Source organism: Enoplosus armatus, chromosome 21 (genome assembly GCF_043641665.1).
Source record: "Enoplosus armatus isolate fEnoArm2 chromosome 21, fEnoArm2.hap1, whole genome shotgun sequence".
NCBI classification, from domain to species: domain Eukaryota; kingdom Metazoa; phylum Chordata; class Actinopteri; order Centrarchiformes; family Enoplosidae; genus Enoplosus; species Enoplosus armatus.
In genome coordinates, this window is record NC_092200.1 from 1516569 (window position 1) to 1540526 (window position 23958).

Genomic DNA, 23958 nt, shown 5'->3' on the forward strand with positions numbered 1-23958 from the left:
TAAGACATCGCTGAGCTCTCTCACTCAGTGCTCCAGTCCTGGTCTGGATGTTTCCAGATTCATTGTGATGAAATCCAAAAAAACTGGAAACACATTGACATGAAGTCCAAATAGTCCCTGGACAACAAACAGCAGAAATCAGGATACAGAATCTAGTTTGTCATACCCGTTTAGAGTCCCAAAAATGTACCGAAAAGTATGTCAGCCTCCTTCTGGTTTGAAATGGGGAAACCATTTCTTTATGCAGCTGCTTTTGGACTTCCCTTCATTGGAACAAAAGGCACAAACCAGGAAAAACAGACCCAGACCAAAAGTACGCATGGACAGGGGTGTCCATATACTATTGGCCATATAGTATATATTTATAGTTCATGTTTGACCAGATACAATCTGGAATATGTCTCAGAAATGGTCCGTATTTGTTCGGGATTTCAATCCTGTTGGATCTGGACTCTGATCCTGGTAGTCTTTCCTTCTTATAGAGTGTACTGGTGTGTTTGAGATCCCACACCTCCTCAGAAGTTCAGTGATGTGTGGGCGTGGCCTTTCCCCTCCCGGGCCCCTCCTCCTTCACCTGAAGCCCCTCCCTCCTGGAGGAGGCGGGACAGGATGTTGAGGAGACGCTGATGGACGCCCCTGCCCTGACCTGTCTCTCCTTCTCCACCTCCATCCTCTTCTCTCTCCTCCACACCTCCTTCTGTTTCTGAACACTCCTGCACAGCTCGCTGCAGCTCCACCTGTTCAAAACAACACAGAAGATGATTTCAAATTTTTTTAGAGAAAGACCAAAACTTCCTTTAGGATCAATGCAAGTTTCTCAATGGCTTCTCTGATCCACAGTCTTCACTCTCAACACTTTTACTCTGTGCCTGAACATTTAATATTTATTTAATATTGTTATTTACCTAATACATTATCATTCTGTTTCTCCATCTTGTAATTTTGCTCTCGTTGTTTCAGTTTATTGTGTCCTTCCCCATTTGACCAGCCTCGACTGAATTTCATTGTTGTGCAAAAGATTCTTTTCTCGTTAAATATAAAGTACTTAAGTTGTCTTCGAGCTGTTCATTTGTATGAAAAAAACTATACTATAACACTGTAAAAAAGTATATTAATATACAATACAAAAATAATGATATTCAAGGAATCTAAATCTAAAAGATAAATATAAATAAATATAAACACACAGTAAATAAAATAAAAATATGATACAAACAATCCTACCTGCAGGGGGAGTCCTGCTTTGGCCCCAAGCAGTGTGGGAGAAAACCACGGCCTGAAGATCTTCTCACAAATCACCTGAAGAGAAGAAGGAAAACACAGAAGAAGAGATTAGTGAAGATGTGAAAGAAGTGGAGGGAGGACAGGAAGAGAAAATCTAGATGTTATGGGAGAGGATAAAAGAGGCGAAATAAGAAGAGAGCAGTTTAAAGGGGAAAAGATGAAAAGAAGTGGAAAGAAAATGAAGGATGAAGATGGGAAATATGAAAGGAAAGAGGCAAAAACATTAAAACAGATGTGACAGAGTAAGCGAAGGTGAGAGGAAACGAAATGAATAAGATAGAAATTAAGAAATGAAAGATAAAAGAAAAGGGAGAGGAGAGAATGTAGAAGTGAAGGAAAGGAGATGAGAAAGAGAGAGGTGAGAAGATAGGAAAGGAGAAATGAGAGAATGAAGAAGATGAGAGGAAAGGAATTTGAGAAAAGATGAAACAAGGTGAAGGAGGCAAGAGAAGAAGAAGAAGAGAGGGAAAGAAAGAGAAGAAGAGAGCAGTTGAGAGCCGAAAGGAAGTGAAGGAAAATGAGAGAAGAGACAGGAAAGGTGGGGAGAGGAAGAGGTGAAAGAAAGAAAGAGGTTAAAAGAGAACGTGTGGAGAGAAGCGAGGACGAGGGAGGTAGAGAGGCGCAAAAGAAGACAAAAGGTAAGTGATCCTTTTTCTTCTACGTCATTATGCAGACGACGCCTCGCTGTTCATTATCAACACACACACAATGCCTCCTTTCTCTGAGGAGGTGATTGACAGGCGGAGGGTCATCAGAGGTCGTGCTCAGGAGACACCTGTGGAGCCTCAGATGGACCAATAGGACAGCAGCGTGTCATCACCGTGTCATCAACACCTTCTGTCTTGTGTCCAGTCTGCTCTTCACTCGTCTTCACTTCTTTCCTCTCTTCCTTTGTTCGTCATTTTACCCTCTTCTCCTTTTTCTGCTCATCTCTTCTTTTCTTTCCTCCGTTCATCATCAATTCTTTCGACTTTTTGAGCTTCTCTTTCTTTTTGTTCTCTTCATCCTCTTCATCGTCTCTTCAGCTGTATTTTTTGCTACTGTTTTCAGTTTTCTTGAGATGATTTCAACTCTTGTTCATCTTCCTTTCATCCTTTCTTTTTTCTTTTTTCCACTTACCTCGCTCATTTTTTCTCCCCCATTCACATTATTTTCTCTCTTTTATTTAATTAGTTTATTTCCCACTTTTCCATCTTCTAATAACTTGTCATGTCATGTTTGTAATGTCAAATGTTCCAGTTTTAATAGTCTGCGTCTTCCTTCTCCTCCATCAACATCAGACGCTGCCGTGTTTGTGCATCACATCCAGTCATCACCTGTAGAAAAATATTTTCCCTCCGTCTCATATTAGCGCATGATGAATGCAGGTATCTCATATCATATGACATGTGATACAGGAGCCGGCAGGGTGATGAGAGTCTGTCCGGGCGTTGTCATGGTGACGGCTTCTGTGTCCCGGACGTTTCCTCTGAATCTGATGGGCCGACGCTTCAAAATGGCTAAGTTATTGTTGAGGTTTCACTTATTATATTATATATATATTATTATTACAATTATTATTTAGACTAAATAAACTAAATTCAATCATTTAAACGAGTGATATGCTGTTACATTACTTTAGTAGTCACAGTATTAAGTAGTATTATTAATAGTAATCATTTTTAACTATTTGAGTTGCAACAATGCCTGTAATTATTTAAGTGATTTTACAATGTGATTAGACATTATGTTGCTTTTAGAATTACACATTTTACACATTTAATACCTCTCCTTACAATTTATGATAATCCAACGGAATGTAAAATATAATTTTAATAGCAATGTATTATATGTGGTGTTGCTATAGCCACTGTCATAATAGTAATAATATTTTTTATTCACACAGTCTCAGAAGGTGTTTCACAAAACACAACACACAAAATGCAAGTTCATAATTTCAACAATAAGATAACTAAAACATAAAAAGAATAATCAGAACACTGATTAAACAAATTTTAAAAAGTAAAATATATATTTCAATAAACAATCAAACCAGGCTTTGACAAATTATTGTTTTTAGTTTTAATCTTAAACTCACTGGATGAAAAATGTAAATCTGTAAAATGTTTTTGCAGTAAAAAAAAGTTTCATTTGTGATGAAACATTTAACTTTTTTTCACAGATTGTAGATTTCTGTATTGAAAGAGTTAAAATAAGTTTTGTCTAAAGCGGAGGACAGGCGCCGTCTCTCGTCCTCTGTGACCAAAACGTTGTTTCTCTAATGAAGAAGTAATAATAATAATTAGAATTAAAGAATTAAAAGACGTGCAATACAGAAAGCTAACAGTTAATTCATGTGAACTATAATTAATGAATGAAAAAGAACATTTGAATAAATCGGATGTAATTAGATGTAAAATGGGGATTTTATTCTTTAAACAAATGATTTTTGCTTTTAAATGATTGTTTCATTGGTCATTCAATACTGAAATGTACTGAAGACAAAGAGGAGAAATGATGTGAACAAAAGCAATAATAATTACATAAACTGTATTTTTGTACCTTCTTAAAAATATACAGACCAGACTTAAAGCACTTTTACAGATTTCTTTAGATTTCTCTTTCTCTTTCTTTCCTCTGGACATTAAACCTTCAGAAAAAACACTAAAATAAAATGTATTAAAGTGTAAAATTGTATTAAAAGCATTTCCAGATTTCCGGTAAAATATTTCTTCATGGCAGATTTGAAAACACGATATGTCAGCAGGTTCAAGCCTCCGATCAGTAATTATCATTCCACACGCAGTTTCACTGTACACATATACTTAAATGTTGTGGAAGATGGATTACCCAGAATTCTTGAGAAACAGACAACCCTGTCATTTATCAACGGCTGTAATTAGAACTGCGGTGAACATGCGGCCGGTGAATGTGTCGAGGCCTCCGTTTGTGTTTTCTATATAAAGAAATCCTTCACAGGTAACCGAGAATAGAAAAGGTTCACAGAGTTCACAGAAACACTAAATACGACCAGCGTGAACAAGCAGAGACGAGCTTGGACACGTGGACGCAGGAGGAAAGCAAAGGAGACATAATTAAAGGGGAAAACCCCCAAAATTCAGACATTAATATCTGAATTTTGCAGCTTTTGTTTTGTGTGCATTAATGTTCTTCAATCATTTGAAATCCTTATAAAATACTTGCTGCCTAATTTGTCATTTGAGCTACAAATGCACTTAACTGATTAGTGCTGATACAAGTTAATTAAATGAAATGAAATTTTCTGTGAATTTTCTGTCTCAACATAAAGATGTAAATGCTGAATCCCAGAGATGATGTTAACATTTTGTGGAGTTCCTCTGCAGGGAACCACCACCACAATATCCCGTTACACTCCAAATTATCACCATGCAGCCCGAAGAATGAACCTTCTCTGTCTTACCTGCAGGTTGCTGTTCCTGCGGCGGGGGCTGCACCTGCGTTTGTTCAGGTTACACCTGGACGAACAGTCGAAGAAGTTACAGTCGTCGTCGCTGCTGCAGTTCTGGTCCAGGATGTCCCTCATCTTCGGCTCAAAGAACGCCATGTCCACGTCGATCGCTACTACCTGCAGGAGACGCCACAGAGACAAAACCCTCAGCTGTCTTTAGGTTCATGATTGAAGTATTTAAAGATGAAAATTACAAACAGTGCTGACACTGGAGTTTAGAACACCTCACCTGAATACTTTTACAATGGTTTATTTAAGTATTCCGCATATACATTTTACAATTCCTGAATTATTTAGGATGCAAAATATGAATTGAATCGACTAATTGTATAACATATATTATAAATGTAACTGAACAAATAGTCAATTGATTGTAATGAACTACTGAAAGTGTGTATTAATATTCAGGTGGATTTCAGGGCATCAAGTCAAATTAAAATGATCCACTGACGTTTAAGATGTTCTGTATTTCTATTTGGATGTATTAATGTGCTGCGTGTCTCGTCTGTGTTCTCAGTGGCTGCTGAAGTGAAGTGAAGTGGAGTTTACTGGAAGTTTAAGCCGATCTTGTGGCAGGTGAGTCCTCGGCCTCAGGCCCAGTTTCTCTCTGTTGTTACAACCTGTTTCTTTGCTTCAGGGTTTGTGATCCTGTAAAGATCCAACAAATAGTGCTGTGTCTTTGAAGGTGAAGTCTGGTGTTATTCTGTGTGTTCTTACAGTCAACAAATCTCATGTTCATGAGGTGATTTTAAAGATGTACATCTTCCTACTGAATATATGATCAGTCATTTCCTCAGACAGCTGCTCGCTGTAGTTTTTATCAGACAGACAGGAGGAAACAGAGCATTAGTTGGGGACTATTTCCAGCGGCGGATGAATCCACATGTGGTGCTCTTGGGAGTATTTGGGGCAGCACTACAGTGTGGCTCATCGATGTGATTTCATACTTGTTAGTAGATATATTTACTGTTGGTTTCACCAGACTTATACTTTAATAAGATGAAATTACTCTTTACTATCACACCTTTCTGGAAGCTGTTTTTATTTATTTTTCTGCCAGAGAAAACTAAAAGTCATTAAAATCATAACTTTTGTCGATAAAATCAAACATGAAATAAACATGTCCACTGTAGAAGCTGCAGCCGAACCTCTTTCTGTTTTCGTGGTGAACATTACAACAGTTTTTGTTTTATATGCAACACTTTACAATGTTGGCATTATAAACAGCGAGTTGTTAAATCTGTTCCATGTCAACACTTTTATAGGAACAACACTAATCCTGATAATACCATAAGAGCAATAATGGGCCTGTGGTCTACTTGACATTTGTTGGAGCAACAAACACCACATTTGCTCCTTTTCCAGTAATAATGAGCCTGAAGTGTGAGATATAAAACAGTTGAGATTCAGTTGTGATCGTTGGCCGGAGCCCAGCACAGACCAGACATGGTGTTGAATTAATGACAGTCTGGCTCATTCTGCTGCATAAACCATGAAACCGTCTGATAGCGCTGAGAAAACAACTGCAGACCTTTGCTTTATTTTCTCAGGGCTGTGATGAATTTAAAGTCTGCTTTGACGGAAAACAGTTTTCTTCAGATCTGGTTATTATATTACATATATCAGCTTGAGAAGTCTGATTATAAAGTGATTAAAAGTGACTTCATACCTCAAAGTAAACTTTGCATAATGTAACTGTATTTTTTCATAGAATTTGGAAACACCTCATAGGAGCCTTCTTTAGTTGAGTGTAGATGCCGGTTTTCATGTTTCCTCCAAGAACAACAAACATGGAGAAAACTTCTTCTTGTCTGAAGGTCGTGTTGGATTTCAACTCATCAGCAGTTATCTGAGTTCAACTGAAAGGCGTAAATCTGTGGAGCTGTCTCAAAAATAACAAATGAGCTGAACAATGACCAATAATCAGAGACTTGACTCAAACCAGTGGGCAGTGAGCATCATTAGCTGTTTAAGTTTTTGTACATATCCATCTTTTTATAGAAATGAGACCTTTACAGAATTATGTTGGAAACGTTTCCAAATACGACGTTTTCTATTATATAGTTTATAGATTCAGTTTTCACTGAAAAGTATTTTTGTAGCTGATTCTCAAATCTTTTGTTGGAATTCTTCTTGGCGCGACAGAAGAACCTTTTCACGGAAGAATCCAGCATGGCTTTGGTTTCGAGACATTATCACATGTAAGGCAGGCAGAAGTTACAGTTAGCCAGAGTTTAAAATGTTTTTTTCAAAAGGTTTGCTCCGACAAAGAAAGAGGAGCTGAGCAGAGGGACTCGTCACCCTCTCCCACCAGCAAACTATTAACATAATCACAAAGCATCTGGCCTCTATCAAGGAAACGAAATGTGCTTTTTAAGTATGTTTAGTGCTTAAAAAATGCAGAGATTTATATAGTAGAGGACTTTTTGTAACAGAGGATTTTAAGGTGACAGGTTCTCCCTGAACTGCAGAGCTACAGGACTTATTATTTCAAGTGTGTGTGTGTGTGTGTGTGTGTTGGCTAGCCTGCAGTAGATGCAGAATGACCTTCACTTTCAGGGTCACATCTTCTGCTTTAGGCTGAAAAAAACATCTCTTCAAGAAAAACCTCACGTAATCTACCGTCTGCTGTGATTTCCATCTCTACTCTCTCTAATAGCTTTTTAAAAAAAAACGTCCTTTTTTATCTCTTTTCTTCCGGCGCTCTGCGTTGCTTTTATTCTGTTTATGTTCATTACGTTCTCAGAAAACATTAAGGCCTTTTAGACTAGCTGGGTGGTTTTCATTGTGAGGGAGGAGAAGGTCACCAAACTGCCTTCAAAGTGAATCAAAACGTCAATGAAAACTCACCGTCAGGTCCTTCCTGATGGCAAAGTTCTCTGGTTTGATGTCACAGAGGTGCAGTTTGTGGGTGAAGTCGTTGTCAAAGTGCCACACCATGTCCAGAAAACTCAGCGCGATGCGATGCACCATCTCCCTGGCGGTCCACCTCCCCCGGGCTCCGGGTCCTGCTCGGCCCTGCAGCCCAGAAACAGCCACCTCCTCCAGGGAGAAGATGTTCTGGTCCCAGGCGTGTCCAGCAGACAGGTACTCCACTGCGTAGAAATGACCGCAGGAGCCCAACACCTTGGCCACGTGGGTGCTCAGGTCCTGCAGGACTCTGGAGAACGGGGGGGGGGTAAAGGTGCAGGAGTACAAACACAAATGTGAAGTTGGAGGTTTAACTTTGTAGAACTCGTTGGGTAATTTCTTCTTCTTTGGTGCAGCGTTTAGTTTTGTTCCTGAGTGCAATGACGACGCCTTTTAGTCTGCCGGCTTTTCCACATGAGATAACTTGATTTCTTATCTTTCAGAACTCTGTGTCTTTATCCTCAGTGTCACTGTCACAACAAAAACCCACTGCTTACATGTTTTAGGTTGAAGATGCGTTTCTGTCACTGTGCAGCCAGATTGTGAGAAAAACCATCCTGTTTCTGTATTTTTTGAGTTGCTACGCAGGTTGAAGTTTTCCCCACTTTTGTATGGTTGTGGATTCAGATTTTTAGCCATGCTAGCGGCGTGGCTTTAGGGACGGCAATGTCGATCAATCCAACGCTTTGGTCCAGACCGAAACATCTCAACAACTGTTGGATGGATTGGGATGAGATGTGGTTCAGACTTTCATGTTCCCCTCAGGATGAACTCTTATAACTTTACTGTTAATTAGCTAATGTTAGCATGCTAACACGCTAAACTAAGACGGTGACCATTATGCCTGCTAAACTTCGGCATGTTAGCATGGTCATTGACTGCAGACTCTTAGTTTTGATGTTGCTACTCGACATCCTGTTTCCTCTCTTGTTGTTTATCATGCAACAATGGAAACACATTTTGACCTTTACTGTGTGTCACTACGAGTCCAACCACCTAACGAATTAACTAACTTACTGCTTTATGCTGCTCAGTGATGGAGAACGGTGCTACAAGCTGGAGTCTCAACACATTTTAGGGCAATAAGCCTCATTTTCAAGATAAAACAGAAAATGACAAGTGAGTTCTGGAAAACATCACTTTGCATCAGCTGCAGGCCATTATAGATTGCTGTATGACGCCTATCACACCCTTTACAGGTCAGACAAACCCGAACCAATCAGGAGTGTGTTATCTCCCTCTACTACATCCATCCAACCCCCTCCCAAGAATCACTCACACAAACAGTTCATTTTTTAAATCCTTAACTCCATTTGTCACTGCAGCTCTGTCTGCAGGCCTCCAGATAAGCAGCAGCACAGGTTCACTCGCCTCGCCGGTTTTATTTTTGGACTCGTGGAGTTCTGGCTTCCAGCCTGTTGGGTGTCTGAGCGTCTGTGCCCTCAGACTGAAAACAAGCTGATGCCTTTCTCTTTTCGTCCTCCAGCTCTGCCCATTTTCAAGGATGAGACGAGCTTGTTTGGTACGACTTCAGTACATAGTTACGTTTTTTGGAAGAAGATGGCAGAAACATGTTTATCTAGGAAAACTGAAGATGGCGATGTTGGTCAGCCAGGATTAACTACAGTTAATTCACATAAGATTAACCATGAATCAAATCCTGGTCTCCAGAGGACGAATCCTAATAATTTTGGTGACACCCTGATCTTTCCTGTAGCGCCACCATCAGGCCAACACTTACATAACTCACAAGAAATATGAAAATTCAATGGGCAGACTACCATGATAATTCCTGAGGTCCTTCATGCTCTCCAGAGGATGAACCTTTACATTTCTGATGCTGCATGAACTCTCCTCTAACTTTCACTTTAAATTGTACTTGTTTTTATCTATCTATCTATCTAGATATATACTTTTTATATATATATATATATATTTTTTTTTAAAAAGGGGCTTTACGTTTACGTTGCCAAAGCAAGTTTGAATTAAAAACATGGACAGAAACAAATCTTCTGCAAATCTTTATGGTTGAAATAACACATTTATGTAAAATTGAACTTGAAGCAGTAAAATCATCAGAATGTGGACAGGATGTAATGAACGTAGCAGCCTCTAGGGGGACAAGTGGGACTTCATGTGCACCGTCTTTGACTAAAGGTGTAACTATACCTCAAACAAAGTGCCTCTCAAACCATTTAACACCTGAAACCCCCTTTTTGACGACACAATCTTGTCTGACATTTTTGGTTTCCTGAAACCAACAATCAGACACCCACTCTGTCTTTTTTCCTTCTTCACACAAATACGTCACTTTTCATGTGAACCACCGAGTACGACCACGTTTCTTGGAAGCATACTGAGACCTTCTATCCATGCCTCCAAAACTAGACAGAATTTTGACTTCTGCTGTGTTGAAAACATGATGGAACATTTGAAAGTTGTAAAATACTTCCAGGATATTTGAGGGGTAGTTGTTCCCTGTGTGACTCTCGTTGTTCTACCTGAGAAAGGTGTACTCCTCCTGCTGCAGCAGAGACCAGAGTGAGGCCAGCTCTGCTCTGGAGTAACTCTTATCTCTGTTTTTCAGCTTCTTCCCCCAAAGTCTGGCCAGAGAGCTGTTATTTCCTCCACCTCCTCCTCCTTCTTCGTCCTCGTCCTCCTCGGCCAGCCCCAGAGAGTTTCGTACCTGAGATCAGACAGAAGGAATATGCACTGTAAACTTTGGTACACCTATGTTTTTGTCTGATAAGCAGCTTTATTAACACCACACGCCTGATGACTCACCTCCAGAGTGGCGTAGAAAACCACGTCAAGAGGGGAGAGCTCCTCTGCTGTGTCCTGTCAGAGGGAGGAAGAGGACATCCATTATTGTAAATCTAAGTGGAGCCTCCCTGGATCAATAATGACTGGAAGTAACGCGCAGACATCACCTGGTAGTCCAGTATTCCCAGTGGCTCATAGGAGGAGAAGTTCTCCAGTTTGGACTTGAGGATGACGGGCTTTCCTCTCCAGCGAGCCTCGATCACCTTCTTCCCGTTCTCGTAGTAGAGGCAGCGCTTGTACTCGACCAGGCCGAGCACACACAGATCCTCGCACATGTCCCCCGTCACCGAGCCCTCGCCGAACTCCAGACACTGTATGGCAGAGCAGGAGGGACGCACGGTCACGTACTCCACAGTTAAACTATGAATTGTTTACACAAAGAGAGTTCATTCAAGTGAAGTGATAATGCACTGCTAGGTGTCCAGATAAAGGAGGTTCGTAGAGTCCTCTCTGTGACAGTTTTCCTGTAGCACGACACCTGGAAGCACCAACAAAGTCTCACAAAAACAAAGAGAGGCTGTGTTTATTTAACTCGGAGACGCTGACACTCGATTATCAACATCATTCGTTTTGCTGGTATTATATATATTTTGACCTGATGATGGCGCTAGAGGAAAGGTCAGAGGATCACCAACGTTATTATGATTCATCTTGACGGGAACATGAAGGTCTGAACCACATCTCATCACAGTCCATCCAATAGATGTTGAGATGTTTCAGACGGGACCAAAGTGGAGGACCGAATGACATTATTTACTTTCAGCACATAAATGAAAGAACTTTTTAACTACTTGTTCTTGAGTTGCATGCTGAGAGAAGTCAGTATGTTGGAAACAAACCTCTGTTGTCACCAAGACGATGCAATGAGTTCACTTTAAGGAAATGAATGTTTGGATTGGGTCGGGCGGGTGTATCCGGGAGAGTTTGGCTTCATTTTTGAGCGGCGGTGTGTCGGCCATCTTTATCTTTAGCTAAGTTAGCTCATTTATTGATGTAAAAACTTCCTTTTATAAAATGACCCTGACACAACAGGGTCTGAGGTTATCGGCTCATAAATCTGTCTTCATCGTGACCTTTGACACTTTTCCCGTCTGTTTTTCTTTCTCTTAATGCAGATGATTCCACATCTCAGTGAACGCAGTAATAAAAACACACACATACGTCCTGAGTAGCGCCTCAGTGTCCGGAGGTGTGAGGGATGAGGTTGAGGATTAGCGTTGTTCTGGTCCGGGATTACCCGGCTAATCCTCGCTCTGCCCACATTCCAACACAAACATCAGTCAGTAAGAGGCTCAGAGACCAGACACAGACCTCACAGCTGCATGTTTCAGCCGTTCAGACCGTAACGTCTTCGGGCCCATGAAGTTAAAGCTAAAGGGGATCTTTTGTGTCGTGTGACGCTCACATTTCTGCCGTTGACCTATGAAGTGCAAAGTGGAGGAAGTACTTCATGTTATACAGTTACGTCGACGTATGTATGAGTATATGGATATCATATAAGGACTTGTTACCAAAAGATCAGGATTTAAATCATCGATCTCCACAGTTAGTCCAGATCGGTGCCCACAAGGTAATATGAGTCCTGGTTCAAGAGGCAGGAAGTGTGACAGGCAGACAGATAAGAGAGACAGGTACGCAGACAGGCTCTGGACAGACTCTGTTATTAACCTGATGAAAGCAGACTGATGATGGATGATCCAGCTTTTCAACATCAGACAGTTAATATGTTGAAGGGGAAAGTTTAGATAATGTGGATATTTAGCCCTTCATCTGTTTCCTGAGTCCTGAACATCTGCAGATGGTCTACAAATCTGGACAAGAGTGAATGTTAACGTTTCAAAGTGCTGCATATCTCAAACTGACACGATTCTGCCAGCTGGATCCGATCTGCTCACACGAGGATCAGCTGGTTCCACATGGACTGTGGGAAATGACTGAGTTCCAGCACCAGATCACATCACACCTACAGCCTCTCATTTCACTTTAATCTGTGACTTGAGTTGTCTTTATTTTAAACCAATAACAACCTGTACGAAGACATGGGCGGAGCTCCTGAGATGGCAGCTACAGGTTTCTGAAGGTTGAGATTTACTGCTTTGTGAGTTACTGGAGCCACAAAGTCCTGGTTCTGATGAAGCCCGATTGTTGTTATCAGTCATCCTCCCACACATACCTTCCTTGAAGTATCTTTTTAATTAAATTAATCACCTCTGAAACGTACATTTGAAGTCATACAATTAGTTATCATAATTATAATCTTGACTTTTGCTTTGCAGAGTTTCTTTGCCACCTATGCTCAGACTTTTATTTTGGAAGCATCTTTTTCACACTGAGCCCTTGTCCTTTTTGTTTATAAGGGTTTTTAAACGGTCAATGCTTGTAGCCGAATTCTATGGAAAATATTGGTTGCAGAAATTATACTATATTTAATATACTACATTGTTACTATATCTTTTTTGGTTTATTAATTCATTTTTTTATTCTAGCACATTCTCCATAAAGTAAGTATAAGTATCAGGGATCAACAGCGTGTTATTGTATCTTTATTCTGCTGTATTCATTATGAAGTTTGGCGAAGGCAGAGAGCTGATATGTGCAAAATGTTTTCAGTTTTCAGAGATCAGCCTGATCGTTACCTTCTGTCATGACTCTCAGGCAGCAGATGAATCTAGTGAAGGAGGGTTGGAACGCATTTAAGGTTCTTTCACACTTTTACTGCTGTGTTTGTTTGAGGAATGATGAAGCGTGAAATCCTGAACGACTGAGGAAACAAAGATTTCATTGATCTTCACGGCCTGATCCAAACACGTGTCATGAAACACTGCAGCAGGAGGCTGATTCATTAACTCTGCATACCTGAAATATTCACTGCTCACCTGTCCTGCTCACCTGTCCCCCTGCTCACCTGTCCTGCTCACCTGTCCTGCTCACCTGTCCCCCTGCTCACCTGTCCCCCTGCTCACCTGTCCTCCTGCTCACCTGTCCTCCTGCTCACCTGTCCCCCTGCTCACCTGTCCTCCTGCTCACCTGTCCCCCTGCTCACCTGTCCTGCTCACCTGTCCTCCTGCTCACCTGTCCCCCTGCTCACCTGTCCCCCTGCTCACCTGTCTCCTTCAATCTCTCTCTGTCTGGTTTCTGCTTTGGTCTCTCGTTGGATCGTTCTCCTCCCTCAGATAAAATCTGGAAGTGTTTCTCCTTATCTCAGGCACTGTGTGTGTGTGTGTGTGTGTGTGTGTGTGTGTGTGTGTGTGTGTTGATGGACTCAACAGGGGTGGGAGGAGAAGTGTTGAGAGTCAAACAAGACGCTGTAATTATCGTCCCCTAACAGTTCCTGCTGTCTCTCATCACAGCAGGAACTGTAATAATAACCACTGCTGTGTGTGTGTGTGTGTGTGTGTGTGTGTGTGTGTGTGTGTATTGCAGTCGCCCTTTTTAGTAGAATATCTATCGAGTTACATTTCACAAATGATAATATAATATAATGAGTCTGAAATAATATATATATATTATAATAAGTAGTAGTATCCATGGCATCTACACGTGTGTCCAGAATGTCTCCACTGAGTAAACTATGGAGTGTCTTTATATAGTGAGTGATGAGGGAGTGAAGGAGGGACCTGCTAACAAGCTCTCTTCTTAGCATTAACAAAAGTGTTGTCAGCCAGACTCCCACTTTACGTCTTCAGCTCTAAACAGAATCCTTTCTGACTCTGAGGGTCTCTGAGCGGATTGATTGTCCCGGTGGACTCGGACATCTGCAGACTCTGGTCTTTAGTTCAGCCGTCACATATCCGCTCTAATTCCCTGGATTTCCTCGGCCTTGCATCGCATCACTCTCCAGCTGCTTCCTCCTTCCTCAACCCTGCAGCCTGTAAACGTTCCCACCGTTCAGTTTAGAGAGGATCAGCTTCCACTTACTGCTGTGTGTGTGTGTGTGTGTGTGTGTGTGTGTGTGTGTGTGTGTGCAGAGGCTGAACAAAGGTTATACATGGTATTCACTTGTGTTGTTATGCGTATCTCGCTGAAGCTGCTGAGGTTGTTATCTTCATTATTCTCTATATTTTTCAGACATTCTCTTTTATAGTATTTTTCATGTTGGAAATGTGTGTGAAGCTGCGGAGGCCATTTGTTATTATTATTGAGTAATAATTTCATTATCTCGTGATAAACGGTTAACATCTCTAACAGAAAGACACAACCTGCCTGTGTTCGACCATGATAGATCAGAGAAGTACTAATAACTGACAGCTTAAATCAGCTGCTGCAGTTGTCAAGAGGCCGTCTCTGCATGCCGGCGTGGCTCTCCTGAGAAGCATTATTAGTGGCTAATGAGAGGAAACGACCTATTGTTTTCTCGTGATAACGGGTTGATTATCTCATGAAATAAATTCAGAAACAGACTTCAAATGAGACAGTTTCTTGTCTAACGTGAAGTCTGACAGAACCTGATTCATGTATTTATTCACTGCTCGATGTGAAAGTGTGTTTCCTGTCTGTGTGTTCAGATGTGAGTTATTGCCCCGAGCAGGAGAACGATTTGTGACTCAAACTCACCTCACGTCGTAGCTTTAGTGTGTCTGAATGTGTATTACAGAAGATATCCTGTAGTCCAGATGTTTAAAACGATGAGTTTCCTTACAGAGCGCCCCCCCCCCCCACCCCATGATGTTCTTAATATTTTCTAAATATCAGTGGAGCTCCTGGTGTCTGGACTGCGGTTGTGGGCCCGTTGTGACTTATTGATCTGGACATGTGGATCTCGGAGGGTCCAGCAGGTGGGTGTCGGAGCAGGTGGGTGTCTACACGTGTGCAGATGTTCACGTTCACCCAGAAGCTTCCAGCGCTGAGAGGAAGCACAGCGCCGGAGTCTAAATGAACAACGTGGATTTGATTAAGAGTCAGTCCGTCAACCGAGTTTCATGCCAGCAGAACGATCCACAGTGTTTATTCGGCCGACCCCCCCCCCACCCCCCCCCAGCGAAACGACAGACACAAATGGGTTCAGGAAGCAAACGAGCTCCAGACCGAAACATTAAGATCTGCTAATGAACGTTGGGTCTGTCTGCCGAGCTGCAACGTGACCGCAGAGGGAGCGAAGTGGCTTCTTCCACACGGCTTTTCATTTTGGAGACATTTGACTTTTCCTCTTTCTTCCCTGCGACTTCCTTTCTCTTCTCTGTTTCTCTTTTTACTTCTTTCCTACTGTCCTACTTTCCTTCCCTTTGCCTTTTCCATTCCCTCTTTTCTTTCTTTCCATGTTTTCCTCTTTTCTTTCAGCTTTTCTTCTAACTTTCTTCTCTCTGTCTTACTTTCACTCTGCCAACGTTCCTACCTTCCTCTCTTCTTTCTTTCTTTCGTTTCTTCCAGCTGTCCTTCTTTCTTCCCGCTCCTACTCCTCTCCTACTTTCACCTCTTCTTTTTTTATTTATTTCCACCTTCTCTCCGTCGTCTTTCTTTAAATCTTCTTTCATTCTTTCTTTAGTTTCTTTCCTCCTCTTCACCTCTTTTCTTTCTTTCATGTTTCTTTTCATTTTCTTCTTCCTTTCTTCTTCTGTCCTTCCTCCTTCCTCCCTTTCTTTCATCTCTCCCCACCTTCCTTCTTTTGTTTCTTTAACTCGTCTGAAACCAACTACTTTTACAGTTGATACCTTAATGCTAATCTTTGTGCTTCAGTAAAACTGCAGTATTTTTACTCTGATGTATTGCAGTAGTACTTTGACTTCAGCCACAGAAAGCTGAGACGTTCCCGACGGTCTCCTCCGCAGTGAAAGGCTGCCTTTGTTTTACGTTCCATAATGGTAAATCCCGAGCACACAAGGAACATTAAAACGCCTTAATGACATTCCTGTGTGTATTGAGCCCAAAGGCCTTGGCCGGCCGAGCGAGCACCGCGGCGGCAGAGGGAGAGAGACTGTTGTAACAAAGGCTGAGCGGTTTGAGTAGAAAACGACTGAAAACGTTTTGTCAGAACTTGCCAAGCTCGTAAAGGCTTTTCAGGAATTAGGAGCCTGAAGCATTTTACTAGAAACTACTGGAACAAGTGAAAGATATTCTCCGGGAGTGAAGTGAGGCATTTTATTGCTTCTCTTCAAATTAAAAGAACTGATTCTGCTTTCTGAGGTGCAGAGGGCACCGTCATCAGTTGCTGACGGTGCTTTTAGAGGCTGGATTTTAATAAACTCAAAGAAACTGAATGATAAATGTGAGTTCGACTGAGAGAAGACAAATATCAGTTCTGTGACATCATGTCTCATTTACAGTAGTTAGTTTATCAGTTCAGTTGATATCTCAGCTACAGACAGAAGGTGTTCAGTCTGTGGCTCCTGACGAATTTATTAAATGTGTATGTTATACAAACGGTATGATATAAAGTAGAAGACGCACATGTCAACGTGAGCCCTCCCCGTCACCCCTTCTTTAAACAAAAAGCTCATTATCTTTTCCTTTGTCCAAAAGACTGTTGTGCTGTGACGGATTCATTTCTCCCTGCTGATCTAACAGCACAGGTGGGAGAGGTGTAGGTGGAGCCTGTAGCAGCCCTCCACAGACTCTATGTTAATGAAGCCACGCCCACTATGAGTGATCAAATCAAATCCCTGAATCATTTGATCAAATCTGTCTTGATATTAAACCCGCCCACTCTAACTGCCGTTCACTGTCACCTCCCGCCCTTAAACAGGCGACAGCAAGTGATCCATCACTGGTGACAGGAGGTCAGAGGTCAAGTGCAGTAATGTACAGTATTCCCATGAGCCTGCAGTGTAAATCAACACTCCATAAGTGTTCGAGTTGTTCTGAGCAGGCTGAGAGCTCCAAGAACAATGGTGTGATTTTTACAGCCTGTGGGATGTATGAGGTGTGGGCTGAATGGCTTGTATTCACCACACACACACACACACACACACACACATGCACACGCACACACAGCGTGGGTGGACCGGTTGACCTCAGGGTCAGTTCACTGGAAGTGTAGGCTGATCTCACAGCTGGTGAGTCCACAGCCGCAGGCCACAACAACACAGTCTGCATCACTGTGTCCCTGCTAATGAACACCCACAACACACACTCACACTCACACACACACACACACACATACAGAAGATACACACCCTTAAACACGCACACTTTGCACAGCTTTTAGCCTCCATAACAAGCCAATGAGCGGGTGACTGTCCTTTCCAGTTGTTGACTGAATGGATCATTGCAGATGTGTGACCACTTAAAGAGGCAGATATCAGATATACCGCCTGCAGTTGTTGCAGATGTTCTCTGTGTCTCCGGGGCACAGCTGCAAAATGCCGAGAGAGGCCGAGGCTGCGTTAGCCGTGCAGGTAGCTTGTGCGCAATGCATCCTGGTACATGTAGGCACTGCCGGCAGGAGAACTGGATTTACGTGTACGCGGCAGGAGACGTCTCTCATTATTTGCAGGAACATGGTGGGTGAGGAGCTGTCTTATACATATTTAATATTCAACAAATCATCCGCAAAAGCATCAGCGAAGCAACCGTAAACAAGTCGCAGATTCTAACACGTCATCAGCGGATTCGCTCGCTCCACGTGAAAGTGACTCTTTACGTTCTCGTCCCTGCAACGTTACTGCTTTCGTTCACAACACAGCTGCTCCGTTATTTTCCCTGACATGTTACTCAGTCTTGAGGTGGGAGATTGGCGGTACCGATTTCCCTGAATATCGGCCCCTGCTCCCATTCACACATGACCCCATGCAGGAAGTGATCCTGAACATTTCAGGGACAGACCGCAGGTGTGAAAGGGCTTCAGTCTGACAGTCAGACGGCATGTTGAGACTCACTCAGACGCTGTCAGGTTGCTCCTCACGATCCTGAAGGCACAAACTTTCAGTCCTCACACTGCCAGACTGTCTTAGTCTTGAAAAAGTACATAAATCCAATAAAATGTTTAATAATACAATAAAATGTTACCATGTTTAATTACACACAATTAGTGCACGCAGTCTTATGTTGGCTTCAATGTGTTTTATTTCCAATATAAGAACAAACATTTGATATATTTGCGCGCCAAACTACAAAACACATTGACTGTCTTGTAACCCTGAACATTGTGTGACTTTCAATGACTAAACGACCACTGAGGTTATTTTGCATGTTTTGCCTATTAACTAAAAATTGCAGATAATTTGCATCCCAGCCCTCAATTTTCCAAAACACACCATCAGCTTCTACATTTCCTTTCTTCTCTCTACCAGCCAGCAGCTGGTTTCAGTTCATTGGTTTCTATGAAAATCAACATGCAGAATGTGTTATTAGTTTAAATTAGTTCCCTCTTTTTGTGTCACATTCATTGTCCCATGGTAATGCAGCTGCAGGCGGCTGCACATGGTCCTGTTTCCCAACATGAGCATCACTTTCAGTTCACTGTTTGACTTCATCAGATTATCATTTCAGATTAACAGAAGAGCATCGTTAGGTTCTCTGAGCTCTGTAGAAGTGTGGAAGGACTCTATAGTAACCTCTACAGTACCCTCTACAGTAACCTCTACAGTAACCTCTATAGTACCCTCTACAGTAACCTCTACAGTAACCTACAGTACCCTCTACAGTAACCTCTATAGTAACCTACAGTAACCTCTACAGTAACCTCTACAGTACCCTCTATAGTAACCTCTACAGTAACCTCTACAGTACCCTCTATAGTACCCTCTATAGTAACCTCTACAGTACCCTCTATAGTACCCTCTATAGTAACCTCTACAGTAACCTCTACAGTAACCTACAGTAACCTCTACAGTAACCTCTACAGTACCCTCTATAGTAATCTCTATAGTACCCTCTACAGGACCCTCTATAGTACCCTCTATAGTAACCTCTACAGTAACCTCTACAGTAACCTACAGTACCCTCTACAGTAACCTACAGTAACCTCTACAGTAACCTCTACAGTAACCTCTACAGTACCCTCTATAGTAACCTCTACAGTACCCTCTATAGTACCCTCTATAGTAACCTCTACAGTAACCTCTACAGTAACCTACAGTAACCTCTACAGTAACCTCTACAGTACCCTCTATAGTACCCTCTACAGGACCCTCTATAGTACCCTCTATAGTAACCTCTACAGTAACCTCTACAGTAACCTACAGTACCCTCTACAGTAACCTACAGTAACCTCTACAGTAACCTCTACAGTACCCTCTATAGTACCCTCTATAGTAACCTCTACAGTAACCTCTATAGTACCCTCTATAGTAACCTACAGTAACCTACAGTAACCTCTACAGTAACCTCTACAGTAACCTCTATAGTAACCTACAGTAACCTCTACGGTAACCTCTACAGTAACCTCTATAGTAACCTCTATAGTACCCTCTACAGTAACCTCTATAGTACCCTCTACAGTAACCTCTATAGTAACCTCTACAGTAACCTCTATAGTAACCTCTACAGTAACCTCTATAGTAACCTCTATAGTACCCTCTACAGTAACCTCTATAGTAACCTCTACAGTAACCTCTACAGTAACCTACAGTAACCTCTATAGTAACCTCTATAGTAACCTCTACAGTAACCTCTACAGTAACCTCTATAGTAACCTCTACAGTAACCTCTACAGTAACCTCTACAGTACCCTCTACAGTAACCTCTATAGTACCCTCTACAGTACCCTCTACAGTAACCTCTACAGTAACCTCTACAGTACCCTCTACAGTAACCTCTATAGTACCCTCTACAGTACCCTCTACAGTAACCTCTACAGTACCCTCTACAGTACCCTCTATAGTAACCTCTACAGTACCCTCTATAGTAACCTCTACAGTAACCTCTACAGTAACCTCTATAGCAACCTATAGTAACCTCTACAGTAACCTCTACAGTAACCTCTATAGTAACCTACAGTAACCTCTACGGTAACCTCTATAGTACCCTCTACAGTAACCTCTACAGTAACCTCTACAGTACCCTCTACAGTACCCTCTATAGTAACCTATAGTAACCTCTACCGTAACCTCTACAGTAACCTCTACAGTACCCTCTATAGTACCCTCTACAGTAACCTCTACAGTAACTTCTACAGTACCCTCTATAGTAACCTATAGTAACCTATAGTAACCTCTACCGTAACCTCTACAGTAACCTCTACAGTACCCTCTATAGTAACCTCTACAGTAACCTACAGTAACCTCTATAGCAACCTATAGTAACCTCTACAGTAACCTCTACAGTAACCTCTACAGTACCCTCTATAGTAACCTCTACAGTAACCTACAGTAACCTCTATAGCAACCTATAGTAACCTCTACAGTAACCTCTACAGTACCCTCTACAGTAACCTCTACAGTAACCTCTATAGTAACCTCTACAGTAACTTCTACAGTACCCTCTATAGTAACCTATAGTAACCTATAGTAACCTCTACCGTAACCTCTACAGTAACCTCTACAGTACCCTCTATAGTAACCTCTACAGTACCCTCTATAGTAACCTCTACAGTAACCTCTACAGTACCCTCTATAGTAACCTATAGTAACCTCTACAGTAACCTCTACAGTAACCTCTATAGTAACCTCTACAGTAACCTCTATAGCAACCTATAGTAACCTCTACAGTAACCTCTACAGTAACCTCTATAGTAACCTACAGTAACCTCTACGGTAACCTCTATAGTACCCTCTACAGTAACCTCTACAGTAACCTCTACAGTACCCTCTACAGTACCCTCTATAGTAACCTATAGTAACCTCTACAGTAACCTCTACAGTAACCTCTACAGTAACCTCTATAGTAACCTACAGTAACCTCTACGGTAACCTCTATAGTACCCTCTACAGTACCCTCTATAGTAACCTATAGTAACCTCTACAGTACCCTCTACAGTACCCTCTACAGTAACCTCTATAGTAACCTCAACAGTAACCTCAACAGTAACCTCTACAGTACCCTCTACAGTAACCTCTACAGTAACCTCTATAGTAACCTACAGTAACCTCAACAGTAACCTCTATAGTAACCTCTACAGTAACCTCTATCATCAGGCAGTAAACAAGCTCAACATACTTTACCATACTCTAATCATACATGTGCCAATAAAACTGCACGTTTGAAATCCTGCTGTCAATTCAACTTCAGACAGAGAAAGCAGAATGTCTTCCTTAAGACTGAACACTTTTTATATTATTTTCAAAGATCTTTCTGGAGCTCTCGCCACCATTTGCAGTTAGTTCCTTTTTTCCAGCTATGAGCTGCTCAGACTGCCGTTCTATTAAAGGCTATCTGCAGTATTTAGTTATGGATGGTTATTCCAATGTTTTCCCTCTATTTGATTACATTTTTTGTCAATCATGCACAGACTCTTGCTCCCACGGTTCTGCTTACTTCAACACCCCCTTTTCAGATCAGATTCACATTATTCACGTTTCATGGCATACTGTTTGTGTTCTGAATGGCTGTAGTTTTATGTTCAGTTTCCTTGAATGCATCAACACAGAGACTTTTGAATGTCTTTGTTTTTTATAGAAATTAACTGAAAGCTGAAAATGTAGTTCATGGTTTAGTCCCGGAAAAACAGGAAAGGGAGGACAGTTTTAAAAGGCTGTTCCACATAAAAACAGACAGTACATCTCTCTCCATTCACCAGTCTTGTTCATTCAGCTGCGGTTTGTTGTTTCAGCATCCTATAATATTGCTTCATGAGCCGTAGAATAGTTCAACACAATGATGCAATCAGAGAGCTGAAGCTGCTCTGTGCTGAGTCGTGTTTTGGCTGGGGGCTTTAAAACCCGTCAGAACTCACATTCATCCTCACGGAGACGGGAAGCATGCAAATATGGACACACACACACACACACACACACCTACAGTGACTCCAAACAAAAGGCTGATTCATTGATGTGTATCTGCTCTGTGGTTAAAACACGTCACACAACTCAGTTTCCACTGATGGAGACGAGCAACAGAGGCGACGCCATCAGAACCCACGGACTGATTCTGATCTACGAGGCTCATGCAAACGCACGCAAATGCATTTTTAGCAACATTAGCAGTGTAGCTCCAGTGATAGCTCTCTCCAACACTGGACGTCAAAACCTTTCTGGTAACGACCAAATTGTGTCGAATCGAAAAGTAAAAACCAGATTCTTGATCTTGACATCCAGTTTCCTTCCATTTTAAAGTGAGGTTGTTAAAATATACAAACTCACACATATTAAAGTATTGTTTTGGTGTCACTCAGATATCTTCAGAACTAATATCCAGACTAGACTGGAAACCATCGGAGGAATGGCCCCCGACTTTTCATGTAGCGCCACCACCAGGCCAGACTTATCAAGCAGTTGGATTCATGACAGAATACTAATTAATAACCAAATTCTTTTCACCCTCAATGACATTAACATGGCATGCTAACATGCTAAAATATTACCATACATTTTCCAAACCAGCATGCTATGTTATCTAAAACTCATCTAAATGACTCAAGTGATCCCCCTGCTGAACGTTAGCATGTTGCTGTGCTAACTTGTTCAGAGAAATGCTTTTCAGTTCTACTGAACAATTCCTGCACAGCTTTTCAAGGTAAGTAGCTTCGACAATTAGCAACCTACGATGTTCTCCAACAGTCTACGCGACTTTGTGCAAAGCAGCTTCACTTCGTTGTATCCATAGTTGTGGAGATAAGAGTTGTAAAAAAGAAGAATTGTAGAAACTAAAGAAAGGCTTCTTCTCCACGAGGGCCGACAGGGAAATGTCATATTAGTTGGAAAATAAACAATGTTCAACTTAATAATATAGTAATATAGATTATTATCTTTCACTGAAATCACAAAACATCTCATTGTTTATGACAAATCACAGATAATGAGAGCTGGTTTTGGTTTCTCTCAGTCATAAAACAAGACTCAGAACCAGAATCAATAACATCTACAAAAACAACCAGGGGGGCCACAGAGATCCCAGCAGCCCATGCTTTGGTCAGACTGCCCCAACGCTTCTTTTACTGAGAAAATCTCAGCAATGTCTCTTAAATGAGGAACTGCAGATTGAAAACTTGCCGGGGGATATTTTGTGAAGCAGAGCTGCAGCTCAGCTTCACAGACCGTCGTTGGAAACTGTTTCGGGGTCAGTCGTGGCTTCAGAGAGAGTAGCAGAGACCTTGTTGACGTTGTTCAGGCGGCTTTGTTGTGACCCTGCAGGCCTCCTCGTTGGTATGCAGCTCTCCTCTCAAACGCCGCTGCTCTCTCTTTTAAGTGTCTGTGTTGGTGTCTTATCTGTCCTCTGTCCTCTCTCGCTGTCCCCCTCTGACTTCCTGTTCTCCCTCCCTTTCTTCTTCTCTCTGTGCAGCAGACATGGCTGAATACAGATCAACAAACCGTGGCTGCGTTTGTTGCCACCGATAACAGTTTCCCTTCAGCTGCACGGAGCAGAGGAGGAAATAGACAAACGCACACAAGTCGAGATTTTAAGTCCAATTGTCAGTTTCAGGGTCACTTTCCTGGAGCAGC

The 23958-nt window shown here is 41.8% G+C and overlaps 1 protein-coding gene across 1 annotated transcript in view; it reads right to left on the reverse strand.

Annotated features, from left to right (window-relative positions):
• Positions 1–431: 431 nt before the first annotated feature.
• Positions 432–23958, reverse strand: part of dipk1c (divergent protein kinase domain 1C) — a 35629-nt gene continuing 12102 nt past the window's right edge. The window contains exons 2-8 of the mRNA XM_070928453.1: positions 10594–10797; positions 10448–10501; positions 10165–10349; positions 7604–7913; positions 4706–4870; positions 1225–1299; positions 432–737 (exon numbers count right to left, since the gene is read on the reverse strand). Of these exons, the coding sequence (XP_070784554.1) occupies positions 516–737; positions 1225–1299; positions 4706–4870; positions 7604–7913; positions 10165–10349; positions 10448–10501; positions 10594–10797 (1215 nt within the window). The 3' untranslated portion in view covers positions 432–515. The remainder of the gene's footprint in view (positions 738–1224; positions 1300–4705; positions 4871–7603; positions 7914–10164; positions 10350–10447; positions 10502–10593; positions 10798–23958) is intronic.